The sequence below is a fragment of the Schistocerca serialis genome, chromosome 3, assembly GCF_023864345.2.
Source record: "Schistocerca serialis cubense isolate TAMUIC-IGC-003099 chromosome 3, iqSchSeri2.2, whole genome shotgun sequence".
NCBI classification, from domain to species: Eukaryota; Metazoa; Arthropoda; class Insecta; order Orthoptera; family Acrididae; genus Schistocerca; species Schistocerca serialis.
The window spans coordinates 513,639,914-513,656,219 of NC_064640.1; the positions used below are offsets into that span (position 1 = coordinate 513,639,914).

General features: G+C 37.9%; 1 protein-coding gene across 1 annotated transcript; it reads right to left on the minus strand.

Annotated features, from left to right (window-relative positions):
* Positions 1–4,566: 4,566 nt before the first annotated feature.
* Positions 4,567–5,755, minus strand: LOC126470963 (tigger transposable element-derived protein 6-like). The gene is made up of 3 exons (XM_050099013.1): positions 5,726–5,755; positions 5,008–5,345; positions 4,567–4,966 (listed from the first exon to the last, which is right to left on the minus strand). Exons 1-3 carry the CDS (start codon positions 5,753–5,755, stop codon positions 4,567–4,569), a joined length of 768 nt encoding a protein of 255 aa, XP_049954970.1.
* Positions 5,756–16,306: the final 10,551 nt, after the last annotated feature.

Genomic DNA, 16,306 nt, shown 5'->3' on the forward strand with positions numbered 1-16,306 from the left:
AGAATGAGGTGTGGTATATAGACACACATAACAGAAAACAGTGTTCACTAGCTCTTTTTATAGGAGAAAGGACACACTTTCACATACACAACCACATGGATACCCAAACGCATTCTACCCTGGCTGTGAAAACACTCATCGTCACCATGATAGGTGTGTGTTTGGGGACCTATTTTGTTATGTGTATGAATGTGAGTACTTTCTACTAAAAAAGGTGGCAGGACTCAGAAGCTAGACAATACTTATTTCTGTTAAATCTGTCTATACACCACACATCAATCTACAATAAGTGAGTGGTTGCCTCTAATTATTTTATACATAATTGTCATATTTATTTCTTCTGGTGTTATAACTTGTGTGTTGTGGAAGTATGACATTTCAAGGTAATGGAGTGCTAAAAGTTTATCAAATTGCATCATTTCTGATACAATTTGTTATAATAACATATTAGTTAATGACCTAACATTGGTTAAAACCTTCAGGACATCATGATATTAAAAACCTAATCTTACTTAGAACTAATTTGCTGTAGAGTATTGTATAGCTGAGTGAAGTTGTAAATTCATCTGTCGTTGGTTCATGTCCTGGTTTCATTAATTGTTTTTTCCTTGCCTTTATGATTTCTAAAAGATTCTTGGACATTCTTATTAATTTAGTAGAAGAATGTTTTATAATATTCAATGCTATGTATCCATAATAGTGTTCTCTCTCGGGAGTGAGTTTGTTCAACTTTGTGAGAACTTCAGGGAATAATGGCCAATGAATGATAAGGTTGCCTTCTATGCACTTCCAGGTTCAATGTAATTCAGTATTTATTTATTTATTCATCCAAAATATTTTCCAGCTCATAGGATACATAATTCCTTTATAAATATGATTTATGGCTTTGAACATGTATGCACACACACACACACACACACACACACACACACACACACACACACACACAAACATATGAAGTACATAAAATGTAATAACAATATTATGGGAAGCAAAGTTGCTACTCTCCATATAGCAGAGATGCTGTGTCCTAGATAGGATGACAAAAAGAGTGTGGTTTCAGTTGCCTGAGACTGCAGTCATGTGTGTGTGAGTTGCATTTGCGTGAGTGTGTGAGTGTTCATATGTGTGTCTATTGTTGACGAAGGCCTTTGGCCGAAAGCTTTAAGTGTGAAAATCTTTTTGTTGTGCCTATCTGCAACTCAGCATCTCCACTATATGGTGAGTAGCTAGTTTCCGTCTCATAATATTGTTACATTCCATCCTGGATTTTCTATTGTTTGATAAAATTTGATAATATTATTGCAGGAAGTAAAGGTTTTTATGTTGTGCTTATCTACAGAAGAGCTTTCACTACTTATAGTACGTATTCTGCACTTTTTTCTTTCAAATTCTGTATTTCATGTGGTCTAAAAATTCTGCTACAGAATAGAAGCAGTGATCTAATAAGAATGACATTAGGGTCTTAATGAAAAGTTATTACAGTGAAATTATTTTTATCTTATCAGTATCTCCTCAAATGTTCCACTCCCTCAGTATTACGATTGTTTTGTCATTAACTTTTTTCAGTGTCAATGAGAGCTAAAGCACTCACCCTTTCTTCCTTCCAACATAAGCCTCCCTTGCTACATACATTTTACCCACTTCTGCATGCCACACTCCTTTTCCTTACTCCTACACTCACACCTACTCAAATGTTGATAAGCAGTCAATATTGTTTCAGCTGGAGGTGTGTGTGGTGTGGCGTGTGTGTGTGTGTGTGTGTGTGTGTGTGTGTGTGTGTGTGTGTGTGTGTGTGTGTGTGTGTGCGCGTGCGCACAGTACTTCATTTCTATACTGTTAACTGTTTATATCCATCCAATGTGCAGCGTATTTATGTAGATGTAGACATTTCACCAACCCATTTTGAGCTCTGAGATTTAACCTCAAGATCTTATGCAAAGCCTCAAGTCACACCATGAGAAATTTCATTCTTTAAAATGTTCATCAATTTTCTCCAGAATCTGAATTTGCACAACAAATCTTCTGTACAATTTCCTCTTATTTAAATAATCAGAAACCACTGTTATGTAAAATTTCAACATTTCTTTCCACCCTAAAATCACAGATATTTGATAGTGTTCTAGAAATTTGCATTAGCTGCAGTGTTCTTGTGAATCTAAATTATTTTACATTAACCACTTCATTCTACAACAGTGAGCAAAGAGGGTCCTGTGAAAAGCTATGTAAATTACAGTTCATTACATGTTAGTGTCATTACAGTAATAACACTAATGGCAAGTAGTACTACTCATCATAGAGCAAGATCAGAGTATCCTACTTGTACTTTTACCACTCCTGTCCTCACTATCTTTCCTGATATGTTTTCATTAGTAGTACATAAACAACTCAAGGCATAGCTGTGCATATTATAGCACCTGCTTCCGCTTATTGGGAGGTGCACGAGAACCAGTTCGAATGCACCCTTTGGAATGACAATTAGGGCATGTGTGCCGGCCAGCCTGCATGTGGTATTTAGATAGTTTCCCACATCCTACTAGGTGATTACCAAGCTGGCACCTACATCCCACCTCAGATACTTGCTATGAATACATTTAAAAAACTGTCTCACTCTTGCACATGAATTTCCTCTAGACAGAGAAGGTTCTGGAACACTCTCTATCTCCATGAGGAGATAGGACACTAATGGCCTAAGATGTTTAGTTGCATTAAACCCATAGTCAACAGCAGCAGTAAATTTACAACAGTTACACATAATAGCTTATTTCTTATTCATGTTTCATTTCACTAAAATCTCTTACTAAAAGATGGTTTTCAGACAACTGGTTATAATAGTACACTTATTTCTTATGAATTCATTTTCTTTAAAGAAATATTAATGATTAATTATACAGGAAATGCATTATTGAACATAAATGCAGATGCTAGCCAAGCCTGCAGGTTGTGCTATTGTGTTTGATGATGAGCAGCACTTGTGCAATGTCCTCACCATGTTGGAAGTTTTGGCATGATCAGGACAATGTTCTTTTTAGTTGTGAGTGCATTATGCCAGAGCTAATTGAACTCAAATGTAAGCAAATTGTTGGCATCCATATGACTGATGCTTCCATCACCAAGGTAGCTGAAGTGTTTCATTTTTCAAGAGGCACAATATACAGGGAAAGTGGGAAACCTTTATCACTGCGGAACTGAGAGTCTCACTTGCGAAGCCTGTCAACAGCAAAACAATACAAAGACAGCTCCATAAGCTGGGAATTACAAGGTGAGCTGGAATTCCAAGACCACTAATCAGTGATGTTAATAACCGTAACAGGAAGATATAGCGGCAAAGCAATAAAACCAGGACTACAGACCAATGGAAGAAAGTCACTTGGTTGGATGAGTGCTGTTGTACACTGTTTACAATTTCTGGCCAAGTTAACATTCCAAGAGTGAAACAAGATAGGTGATTTGTTGATGAAAATGGCTCTGAGCACTATGCGACTCAACTGCTGAGGTCATCAGTCGCCTAGAACTTAGAACTAATTAAACCTAACTAACCTAAGGACAGCACACAACACCCAGCCATCACGAGGCAGAGAAAATCCCTGACCCCGCCGGGAATCGAACCCGGGAACCCGGGCGTGGGAAGCGAGAACGCTACCGCACGACCACGAGATGCGGGCATTTGTTGATGATTTGGACAGCCATATCATAGTATTCCATGGGTCCCATGATACTCTGTAAGGCTGCATTGTTCCCTAGGATTATGTGACCATTAGCATTGATCACATCAATCCTATGGTACAATGTTTACCCCTCAATGGTGATGCCATGTTCCACTATGAATAGTGCCCCTGTTCACACAGCTCACATAATCCAGAACTGGTTATGTGAGCATGATGATGAACTGTCACATCTACCCTGGTCAACATAGCCACCAGATAGCAATATTATTCAGTCTTTGTGGTCTACTTTTGACAGAAGCTTGCATGATCACTATCAACCTCCATCATCACTGCCTGGACTTGCCACTACTTTTTGGAAAGAATGGTATAAATTCACTTTAAAATCATGCAGTACCAGCATTTATCCATTCTAAGATGACTGGAAACTGTCTTGAATGCCAGCAGCTTTCCTACATGATAGTAAGCACACTGATATGTTCTATTTTTGGTGTTCCCATATTTTTGTCCACTCCCTGCACATGCAAATCACATGACGGTGAAATTTTCTGTGGGAAAATAACTGTTTATTTCTACATTAGTATAGCTCATTTGAAAATGCTCATTCTCCCCTTTTCAACAAATGCATTACTTTTTCCAAAAACTTGATATAGTCAAACCTCAATATAATGAATTGCATCGGACCATGCAAATGAAACTGTTGTACCACTTTATTGTTATAATGAGGTTTTGTTATTGTGACTCAGAACAAGGAGCCATGTTTTTGTGGGTGAGAAGTACATTACTGTAGTACTTTGCTGATGAAAATTAACATTTAAAGGTAAATAATGAAACACATTTTGTTCACTTCAGTTATTAATACTATACCTGCAGAATATCTTACTTTTGTGTGCAGAAAAATTCACTTATTTTCCTTTGTTTCTTTTTTATTAAAGATTCTCTTGTGAATATTGTTTATCTCCTCTAACACAATCAATTGCTGTGCTGAAACACTGGGGATTGAAGATGCTACTTGCTGAATGGTTTCCAACTGACTTATTAGCTCCATCAGAGGAGGGAGATTCACACTTATTGCATCACTGTCATCATCAGAATCTTCAACAGATGAATTACCCTTTAACTCCTTGTTGATAGATTCATTGGTATATTCTTCAAACACCAATGCCTCATCATCCACTGACAAGTATTCAACTACTGAAGCATTTATGGCTTTATCAGGAACTGCTGAGTAAATCTCCAGATCACTTTGAATATCATCCTGCATTATTTCATCCACCACAACATTCTCATCAACATCTTCACTTTCAGGAATTCTTACATTTTTCCAGCAGTTCACAATCACATTTGTCTGTATACTGTTCCAGGAACAGCCTGCTTCACATTGAAACTGTAGGGATTGCTCACATTTCTTTCAATGTTTGTGGTCACGTGTTGAACTAAACATGAATGGTATTTTGTCTTAAAGTTCTTAATTATCCCCATATCTAGTGGCCAAACAATTGAATTACAGTTTGCAGAGAAGAAGCATAGTTCAACATTCTTCAATGCTGGCATCTTGTCATGCACACTACAATTACCCAACTGCAATGCAATTTTCTTATTCTTTATCGAAATCTCTTTATCCAGCAAAAGCAACCACTCACTAAAGAGACTAGACGTTATCCATGCTTTTTGATTTGTCTTTTAATTGACTGCAATAAAAGAAATCACATTTACAATATGACTGTAGCAAAATATTACAGCTGAAGCTATACGGTACTGTATTAACTTATAAATTAAAGAAAGGTAAAATAAAATGTATGTACCCTCTTATCTGCCAAGCTTCTTACATTTCTGAAGCACCATGGGTTTTGCTGATTGTTTGATCACAAGTGGTGTCAATTTATTTGTCCACAACATGTTGCTGCAGAGAAGAACAGTTAGGCATACTTTAAACTGCTTCCCTCTTTAATGCTTTTCTCCTTTAAAGGCCACTGTCTTCTCTGGAATCAGTTGATAAAACAGTCTTGTCTCATCTGTGTTGGACAAGTTTTCAGGACAGTATTTTTCTAACATTTTACACATGTTGTTTTTCCTCCAAAATTCTGCATCATCTACAGGTGCTGATTTTTCTTCTCCTGAAATCCCTTAAAAAATTATCTCATGCCTGTCCTTAAATCTTTGCAACTGTTCATTACTCAAATGAAAATTAGATGCACCAAGCAACTTAGCAAAGTCTAAGGCTTTTTGATGTATCAACGGATAATTAATTGGTAGATTCTGCAAATGCATCTCATTAAACCACCACAATGTAGCACTGTCCACATTGTCAGCAGCAGCCGTCTTCATTCTTTTTCTTGAAGGGCTAAATTTGCCACCTATGAAACTTTCTTCAATTTGTTTTTGTATTTTAAGGAAAGTAGCTAACATTGATTGCCCAAGCCCGTACTCCATCACCACATCTACTTGTTTCATTCCATTATCAATGTGTTTGACAATCTCCATTTTATCTTGAACCTTATTTCTTTATGAGTTCCAGCCATTGTCCAAATCTTAGTGAAGTCCAAAGCATTTACATCAACTAAAAACATCCACAGATTGCAAAAATCATGGAGATAAGCTGCGTATGAATCCAACCCAACACTTCTGTCTGCTACTGAAGCTCAACAATGGACAAACTAAACACTCATTCAAACAAAGGAGCTCTTTGACATTTGCCACTCAGCACTTGCCAGTGGCTGTATGATAGTCTCTTTACCATTAGAACAAATACAGTACTGTAGTATGTAGTGAAGCTTGTGGAAATAAACCACCAAAAGTCTAGTAGCTAAATAAACAATACTTCTAGTCAGCTTCTTAGAAGTAGGAAATAGTAAATTCCTGGAAATTTTGTCATCGTTATAACAGGGTGTTGCTAAATTTACTTCATCATTGTAATGAGGGGTAATTAACATAGTAAATATAGGAAATCAGCCAGGGTCATATAGAATTATCACTGTACCCGGGTTTATCATTGTATTGGTAATCGTTATATGGAGGTTTGACTGTATTTGAAGAGTTATTTGTATTCATACTTTTCATGTTCTGGAATGCTCCAATGTTAAATTGTGATTATTAACAAGATTCAGTGGCACAGTTCTGTGTGCCTGTTTTATTAATTCCAAAAATGTCTACTTCCACTATAATGACTTGTTAGTTTGTTAATTATTCAGTTTAGAAAATTTGAATTTCTCAAGACTTTATTAGTGAACTTTGGGAATCTATTTTTCTTTAATATTAATCTCCCACCAAATAGGACCTCTACTTTGGCACTTTTCATAATTATATAGCTATTATCTAAACAAACTATCTTAGTTTATTGTCTGTTGCGTCTATCTCTTTCAATTTCACTGTTGTTAAGTCATTATTCAACATGTAATAAATTTGTATTTTACCATATTGTGATTCATGTATTAACACACATCTATAAACAGGTGTGGTGTACGAAGCCTTAGGCAGTCTCTGTTTAGCTACCAAAAATAACAATCCATGTAACAATATGTTCTCAGACAGAGCAAAATAGTCAAATTGTAACTGACTGTATGAGTCTGGGCCCAGCAATAAACTCACAAATAACCAGTGTTTGGAAATCATAATGTAGAGTTATGGTGGTGTTCAGTAGATGAAATGATGACAACTATATTAAATCAAGCTTAAACATCATGTAGTTCTTAGTCAATCAACAATACTCTGTCCAAACAGGCCTCAAAAGACCCAACGGTACTGACCAACCACAGTGTAATCCTTTGCTAACCGGCAACATTGGCTTTGGAGATGGAGGTGCATGTGGTCTTTGTCAGTTTTCCTGACCAGAGCCACTACTTACCAGTGAAGTAGCTCCTCAATTGGCCACACAAGGGCTGTGCCAACATTCCTTGGGAGACCCAGATGGTCACCCATCCAAGTGTTGGCCAAATCTGACACCTCTTAACTTGGTGATCTGACAGGAACTGCTGTTAGCACTGTGGCAAGGGTGTTGGCCTTAAGCAGCAATAGGTTGTTTAAAATGTGAATCCGCTATCAGAGTTGTGAAAAATTAAGATTTTAGTTTCCCACTAGTGATCTGTGTGACCGTTTGTTAGTTAATGTAACTTACAGAGCCATGTTTAATATTGATGCTCCTACATATTTCAAAATGATCATCAAACAAGAAATTGTGTATTAATATATATGATGAGATTGACAATCATGTGCTGCTCTGTTGTGTATTTTCTGTCACAAATGTCACTCAAGCCCATTACCATAAGGAGTATGATTGAAGAAAACAGGTTATGATACTATCAATTGCAAAGAACCAGACCAATAAGCTTACAGTATGCTATAAAAGGAAAAAAAAAACATTGCAAAGGAATGTCAACTTTACCGAAGATGCATTAATTTGTTCCAGCACCAAATGTTGAAAATGGTTTCATAGTGGAGTAAGTATCACAAAATGAGAAAATCACAGCTTCACAACAAGTTAAAGATGATCTGTAGGAACAACTGAGTTAAAACAAAATATAAGTTAGTATGTTGCAAGTGAGCCAATGGCCTTTCCTCAATGGAAACACCAGTTTTCGTCAGGCCACTGAAGTTAAGTGCTGTCAGGCTGGACTAGCACTTGAATGGCTGACCATCTGGTCTGGGTGCACTCAGCCCTTGTTAGGCAAACTGAGGAGGTATCTGATTGAGAAGTAGCTTCTCTGGTCTTGTAAACTGACATATGGCCAGGAGAGTGACATGCTGACCACATGCCCCTCCATATTCACATCCAGTGAGGCCTGTGGGGTGGGATGAGATGGCGGCCAGTCAGTACCATTGGGCCTTCATGACCTGTTTGGATAGAGTTTAGTTTAGTTTATGTTGCAAACGAACTCCTAAAAGCAGAAAAATGATTGGCTGGTTTTGATGCTAGGCAGAACATTGAAAATACTTCTTCTGAAACTACATTTTAAAAACTGAAAATAAATGGAGTGTCACGAAATGTCACAAGTAGTTTGGCAAAAAAGGAATCCTCATGTAAAACAGACAAATAGTGGATCTGGTGACAGGAAAATGAGGGTACTGTGACAACCTTAATTACTACTAGTTGGGAAATATGTAGAATTACAAAGTAATTATGTGCAAAGTTAAAATCAAAAAATTTTGTGGGAGAGGTGAAAGCCACAGTCATGAATTAGGATATAAGCGAAGAAAAAATGCACATAAAAGGCATATGGCATTGTAGAGACAGGAACTGAGGTATATGAAAGCTACTGAAGTAATAACAATGAAACATTATGATTTTATAATGCTCAGATTATTTTATGATGATTTAGAAGCAACATTTAGGGTGAAACATAGAAGGCTATCATATAAACTTAAAAAATTGTTTACCAGTTGATTCACATAAATGTGCATGTTGTGAACATGTTGCATGGTTTAAACTGAAAATTACAGAAATAAAAGTAGGTGAGAATTTCAAACTTTGTCACAAAAACAAACTGCACCAAGGGAAATTACTAAGTGGTTTAAACTGAAAAAAAAAAAAAACTGAGACTACAGAATGGCACTTAAACCTTAAAAAGTCAGCTCATCAGGCAATCACAATTTACACGCTGGTGGCAACTAAAAATAAGGCAAATAAACACCCCCAATGCAACCAGTTCAGAGTGAAGAATCAAAAAGTTATTTTTACTTGTATATCTGCATAACATCATATGGACTACCCTTCATGTTGTATCCCAGGGTTCTGAAACAGTGCATCAAAGTAAGTGCCCTAAGTTGAGAAGAGCCACAGTTTAGACTGACAATCTTTGTCATATTATACACTCCTGGAAATGGAAAAAAGAACACATTGACACCGGTGTGTCAGACCCACCATACTTGCTCCGGACACTGCGAGAGGGCTGTACAAGCAATGATCACACGCACGGCACAGCGGACACACGAGGAACCGCGGTGTTGGTCGTCGAATGGCGCTAGCTGCGCAGCATTTGTGCACCGCCGCCGTCAGTGTCAGCCAGTTTGCCGTGGCATACGGAGCTCCATCGCAGTCTTTAACACTGGTAGCATGCCGCGACAGTGTGGATGTGAACCGTATGTGCAGTTGACGGTCTTTGAGCGAGGGCGTATAGTGGGCATGCGGGAGGCCGGGTGGACGTACCACCAAATTGCTCAACACGTGGGGAGTGAGGTCTCCACAGTACATCGATGTTGTCGCCAGTGGTCGGCGGAAGGTGCACGTGCCCGTCGACCTGGGACCGGACCGCAGCGACGCACGGATGCACGCCAAGACCGTAGGATCCTACGCAGTGCCGTAGGGGACCGCACCGCCACTTCCCAGCAAATTAGGGACACTGTTGCTCCTGGGGTATCGGCGAGGACCATTCGCAACCGTCTCCATGAAGCTGGCCTACGGTCCCGCACACCGTTAGGCCGTCTTCCGCTCACGCCCCAACATCGTGCAGCCCGCCTCCAGTGGTGTCGCGACAGGCGTGAATGGAGAGACGAATGGAGACATGTCGTCTTCAGCGATGAGAGTCGCTTCTGCCTTGGTGCCAATGATGGTTGTATGCGTGTTTGGCACTGTGCAGGTGAGCGCCACAATCAGGACTGCATACAACCGAGGCACACAGGGCCAACACCCGGCATCATGGTGTGGGGAGCGATCTCCTACACTGGCCGTACACCACTGGTGATCGTCGAGGGGACACTGAATAGTGCACAGTACATCCAAACCGTCATCGAACCCATCGTTCTACCATTCCTAGACCGGCAAGGGAACTTGCTGTTCCAACAGGACAATGCACGTCCGCATGTATCCCGTGCCACCCAACGTGCTCTAGAAGGTGTAAGTCAACTACCCTGGCCAGCAAGATCTCCGGATCTGTCCCCCATTGAGCATGTTTGGGACTGGATGAAGCGTCGTCTCACGCGGTCTGCACGTCCAGCACGAACGCTGGTCCAACTGAGGCGCCAGGTGGAAATGGCATGGCAAGCCATTCCACAGGACTACATCCAGCATCTCTACGATCGTCTCCATGGGAGAATAGCAGCCTGCATTGCTGCGAAAGATGGATATACACTGTACTAGTGCCGACATTGTGCATGCTCTGTTGCCTGTGTCTATGTGCCTGTGGTTCTGTCAGTGTGATCATGTGATGTATCTGACCCCAGGAATGTGTCAATAAAGTTTCCCCTTCCTGGGACAATGAATTCACGGTGTTCTTATTTCAATTTCCAGGAGTGTATGAACAAAATGAAATTGAAGGCTGGGGTCACTTTGAAAGTATAGGCAAACAGAAAAGTAATAACCATTTATACAGCTCTTGCCTCAGTTACCTACAGCTAGAGTTAAAGCAGTTCCAGTTTACTCGAGATTGTGATGCTAGCAAATAACTTCAAGAATACAAGAGATTCCAGCAGTAAAAAACTGCATGAATGTCATCAAAGTTCAATAAAACTTTACAATCAATTTACAGATTCTGAATCTTAACATATGAGACAAGAGAGCTTATAAGTTATGTTGTTATATCATGTTTCACTGAGCTCCATATGTGGTCTGAAACTGAAACACTACAAATTGATTATGACTACACACTTGCAGCAAGTTATTGTAGAACTAGTGTAGAGAAAGGTGGAACTGTAACGTTTAAAGATGCTTAGACCTAAGTCATTTATGTGCATATCTCTGCAATTTGAAGCCAATGGAACTGAAATTATCATAAATAATATTTAAGTTCTAGTATTTGCAGTACACATGGCTTCTGCAGGGAGGAGGTGTGTTTGCTAAGCCTTGAGAAACATTTTTCTCCAATGTATGTTCTGAAACCCCGGACTTAAATCACCATGAATGACTATTATCAATTTCTTAACTAATAATAACAAAGGGACAGAAGTAGAGAGCAAGATACAATGATTATACCTAATTGCTTAGTTAACTTCTCCTCTAGAGAAACATACAGTTGTGAGAATTTTATAGACAACTCATTCACTGACACATGTAGCAATGTTACCACTTTATGTCAAATCCTAAACAGACTATCTGATCATGATGGACAACTTTTTTCATTAAATGACCTTAGTCCTTGTGACAAATTAACACCAGCTTTTAAGTTTTTCTGGTCTCTTAATGATGGTAAAGCTATCAGCCTTCACCTGCAGTCGATCAACTACATATGAGGTGTATTAAAAAAATATAAGGAATGATTTTTTATAGTTAAAGATTGGCAGCTCAATACCAAATCACATAAATAAGCACCATCTATAATTATTTGCAAATATACAGAAGTCATTGTTTAAATTCATTATTCATTTAGCTGTCAGTGAAACCAAACAACAATTGCTTCAAAACTGTTCTGTCATTTGGAAAAAGCATGATATAATGCAGCTTAAATAAATGTGAAACTGTGCCTAGTTTAGCACCTACAGTAATGGGTGAAGAGAAGGTTAGAAGACTATGATATTGATACATTAAAAACTGTCACACAAATTTGCATGATGAAGAGAGGTATGTGTGGCCCAGTGTGAAACCATAGAAGTGCACCTACGGTAGTGCTCTACTTGTCATTGATGGTTGATCCCTGAGCTGAATGAATTTTATCATACTGGATGCACTGACCAACACAAAGAAAAAAAAGAGTTTCAAGTGGATGATCATTTTGAATGGTTACCGATAACACAGAGATGATTTGTTATACCACTGTGTTATGGGTAACAAGCTGTGGACATCCTATGTAAATGCAGAGTCAAAACAAGGCAGTGGTACCATTCAGCTTTACTAAACCAAAAAATTCTAACAATTTACTTACTTGAGTCAAAAAACAATGGCTAAAGTTTTCTAGCTTGCAATGTTTAATGCCCTAGTGATAACAGTATTATTAAACTGTTTTTCTAATGTAAAAGCACTAATTTCTTGATTTCTTAGTACACTGGTCAAGAATTACAGCTGATGCATACTAAAAAACTTACGCCAAACTGAGATGCAACTTCCAACATAAAAGGAAACATTCTCCTCCATCACAGGAACATGTGTCCACATCCACTATCTGTATCATAAAAATGATTCAGCACTTTCATTTCGAATGTTCTGCCCATTCATCCTATAGTCTAAATGTAAACACCCAGCAAGTATCACTTCTAAGTGCACTTGAAACAAAGGTTTTGTGTACAATGATTATACAGGGTGTATATGTGGATAAGGAAAAAAAATCTCAGATTTTTCATGGATTTTTGAGTTAAAAATCTCTCTTTTTTGGATAAAAATACACCTTTACCATGTTAAGTGACAGTATACCTTCTCTTGGTACTGTAAAACTTATCAAGCTCTGGTTAAAGATCTACTCATCTTATACACCACCGTAGAGCTTTCTTGCACTTTATGAAAATAGACTTAGCGGGGGAAAATAAATAAATAAGAAGAAGCATTTTGGAAAGGCCATTGATGCACAGCAACTTGTATGCCACATATTTTCATATTACGAAAGTATAAATTCAAATGTCACCAAACACAGCACATTAGTTTTTGAAGCACTGAAATCAAGATTGTGATGCACTTTTGCAAGCCAATCATAGCTCATGTCACATGATCTCACCAGTCAATCACAGTAGATATCCAGATCATAGAAAATGTGATGTAGTTAGCCAAAAGCCAATTAATGGTTTAAATTAATGTATATATGTTAAGGCTAGGCTCTCACATATAATATTGGACTTTTTTTGGATGTGTTTCCCTTGAATATAGTTTACACATATGTGCCAGTAAAATCTTAAATAATGACATAATTGGTTGTTTTTCTTTTCCTGAAAGTGGTAAGTTTTAAATGAGAGTCAAACGCTCTTTGATTTAAGGAATTCGTTGCACATTCTCACACATAATATAATTCATCCTGAAAAAAATAAAAATTTACCTGAAAAGTATCATGTTTCAATCCACCATTAACATTATTTTCCAGCTACCTGTTAGAAATAGGTTCATTTTTGAGAGGGTTCACCTCAAGGAAAACAACTTTTTTTTTCTTTTTACTCCCCAGAGATGTTCCACTGAAGTTTCACCATCATCAGTAATTTTTTTGGATTCAGTTTAATTTAATACAGTTTTTTTGTTCCACAATTTGTCATTATTGCTGGTTTCCTCATTATCTTCACTGTGAAGGCCTGCACTAAGTAACTTTTTGTGTCACTGTTTACAAACACTGCAGGCTTTGGCCAAAAGCTAATGAGTAATGGTGTTTTTGTTGCACCTGTCTGCCACTTAACATGTCATCTTCATGGTGAACAGCAGTCTATCTCTTCCTCATATTGTTACCTACAGTACCATATAATGGCAAGATGTTGTTTAATGTTGCTACCAAAAATCCTGAAAGTTCTTCAGCAGTTTACCTCAATTTTTTATGTGGTACTTTAACAAAGATTCAGCTGGACATAGGCTAATGTATATACAAAAGGAAAATCTCAAAAAGTTCTTGATTGATTTACTTAAAATTTCTACATAATAATCTAATAAACTTGCAGACAGACAGATGCTGTATTTGTTTAAACAATAAGGTACAGGTTTTCTGTTAAAAGAGAATGCAAGGAAAAAAATGCTGTGCTCTGCTGTGAAAATGTGTGGTTTCATTTTTCTTACTCACAGCAGTGTAAAGTATGATATCAGTACATTTAAACCATTTGACAAATTGTTTCTCTCATATATGTGGATTTTCCTTATACATAATTTTAAACAAAACTTTTATACATAACTATATGGTGTTTTGATTTGTTCCTCAAATTCAGTTTTAACAGAAGGCAGCTAAGTTACAGTGTGGTTTATCAGCTTATGATTAGAATACTACTACAGAATGTGAATTGTCTGAAACTTTGTAATCCTACCCGATCACAGATTATAAAGCTATGTGAAATACTGTCACTAAAGCTACTATATATCCAGCAGCTGGAGAAGACTCTCTCATATCATGTATACCAATGATCTCAATGAATTTACTCATTGATTTTAAGCAATCTTGATTCACAATCAAGGATTCACGAGCAATACCATTAAATAAGGCTCAAGCTCAGAGAAAGGGGGAACTGGAGTTTGGAGTTGGACAGAGAGAGGGGTAGGGGGGAGGAAATGGGCATATCAAGAAAGAGAGAGAGAGAGAGAGAGGAGAGTGGAGAGAGGGCAGAGGAGGAGATGGACAGAGAGAGGAGGAAGGACGTGATGGACAGAAAGAGAGGGTGGAGGAGTAGATGAGCAAATAGAGTGAGGAGTGGCTGGCCCAGGAGTGGGAGGGGGGGGGGGAGAGGGGATTAGGATCTGTATACAGTTCCCATACATATTCAGCAATTGTGAATCACTGCCAGGTTCACTAGTTGAGTACGAATGATGGAGCTTATTTGTACATCAAAATGCTACAAAAATACTTTTATAAACCTATGACGTTAATAATGAAAAATAAAAACATGACCTGAACTATTTTTCACACATTTGCTACATTTTTGTAATTAACATGTGAAGAATTTATGTGTTTTCCTGATTTATAAGAAAATATACACACTAATATGTAACCGTATAATGCACAATGTGAGCATGTGGTCTAGGGTATATCCATCATTAGACAGTGGTACCAACACTGCCAACATCAATATGTCTGAAGTTCTCATTGTACTGTAAATTCTGTGTTATTGTTAGACTGCACTACTTTCAAGAGACAAAACAAAACATGAAATAAGTACTTTGTAAGGAGATTTAAAAAGCAAGTTATCAGAAGAAATTACAAGAAGGAAAAGGGTATTTACATCTTAGACAGGAGCCAGATTTTAGTTCAAAGACACAAGAAATGACAGTGAAATATCAAGTGGAAAGTGGGTAGGAAATAGACACTTGCTCTGGAGGTCCCAGGTTCAGTGATAGGGATATTTCATTGTTGAGATCTCCTCAAGTGACCCCAAATCAACTCAGCCTGCTGCCAAATGAGTAACAGTGATCTTCCACATGGTTTTAAAGGCAGCCAGGCATATGGGCCAGTCACCCTCCCCCACCAGTGCTGTGGTGAAGAAAGCCTGTACTCTACTTACAGTCTACTACAAACATTAACTTTCTTGTAATGCAAATTTACTAAAGATAGTGATAATTTTGTGTGTATTTTCTATACTGTTCACTTAATTTACATGTTGACCTCTAAATATGTGTATGTCTTTACTTTCACAAACAATGTTCTCTTTCTTTTTAAAATTGTAGCCTTCATTCAGAACTACAATTGTAAGGTAGACTTAATGGAAACAGTGTGAACTCCTGGTCAGGAAGGAACAATTAATTAAATGATACACTTAAACAAATTAAAATAAAAGTCTCTTTCACAGAATTATGAATATTATAATACACCTACCATATTGGGTTTTATATCCACCAGAAACGTTTCCCACGTCATAATATTGTCCATACTCGCTATAAGGTACTGGTACTAACTCTGTCCAACTGTGGTTTGTCTGGGGTTCTGCTTGGACTGTAAATTCTGTATTATTGTTACTTTGCATTGCCTGCAAGGGACAAAACAAAACATGAAATATATACATTCCAAAAGCATTTAAAAAACCAATTGTCAGAATAAATTACAAGGAGGGGAAGTTTATCTGCAACTTGTACAGAAACCAGACTGCAGGTCTGAGACTCAAAAACATCT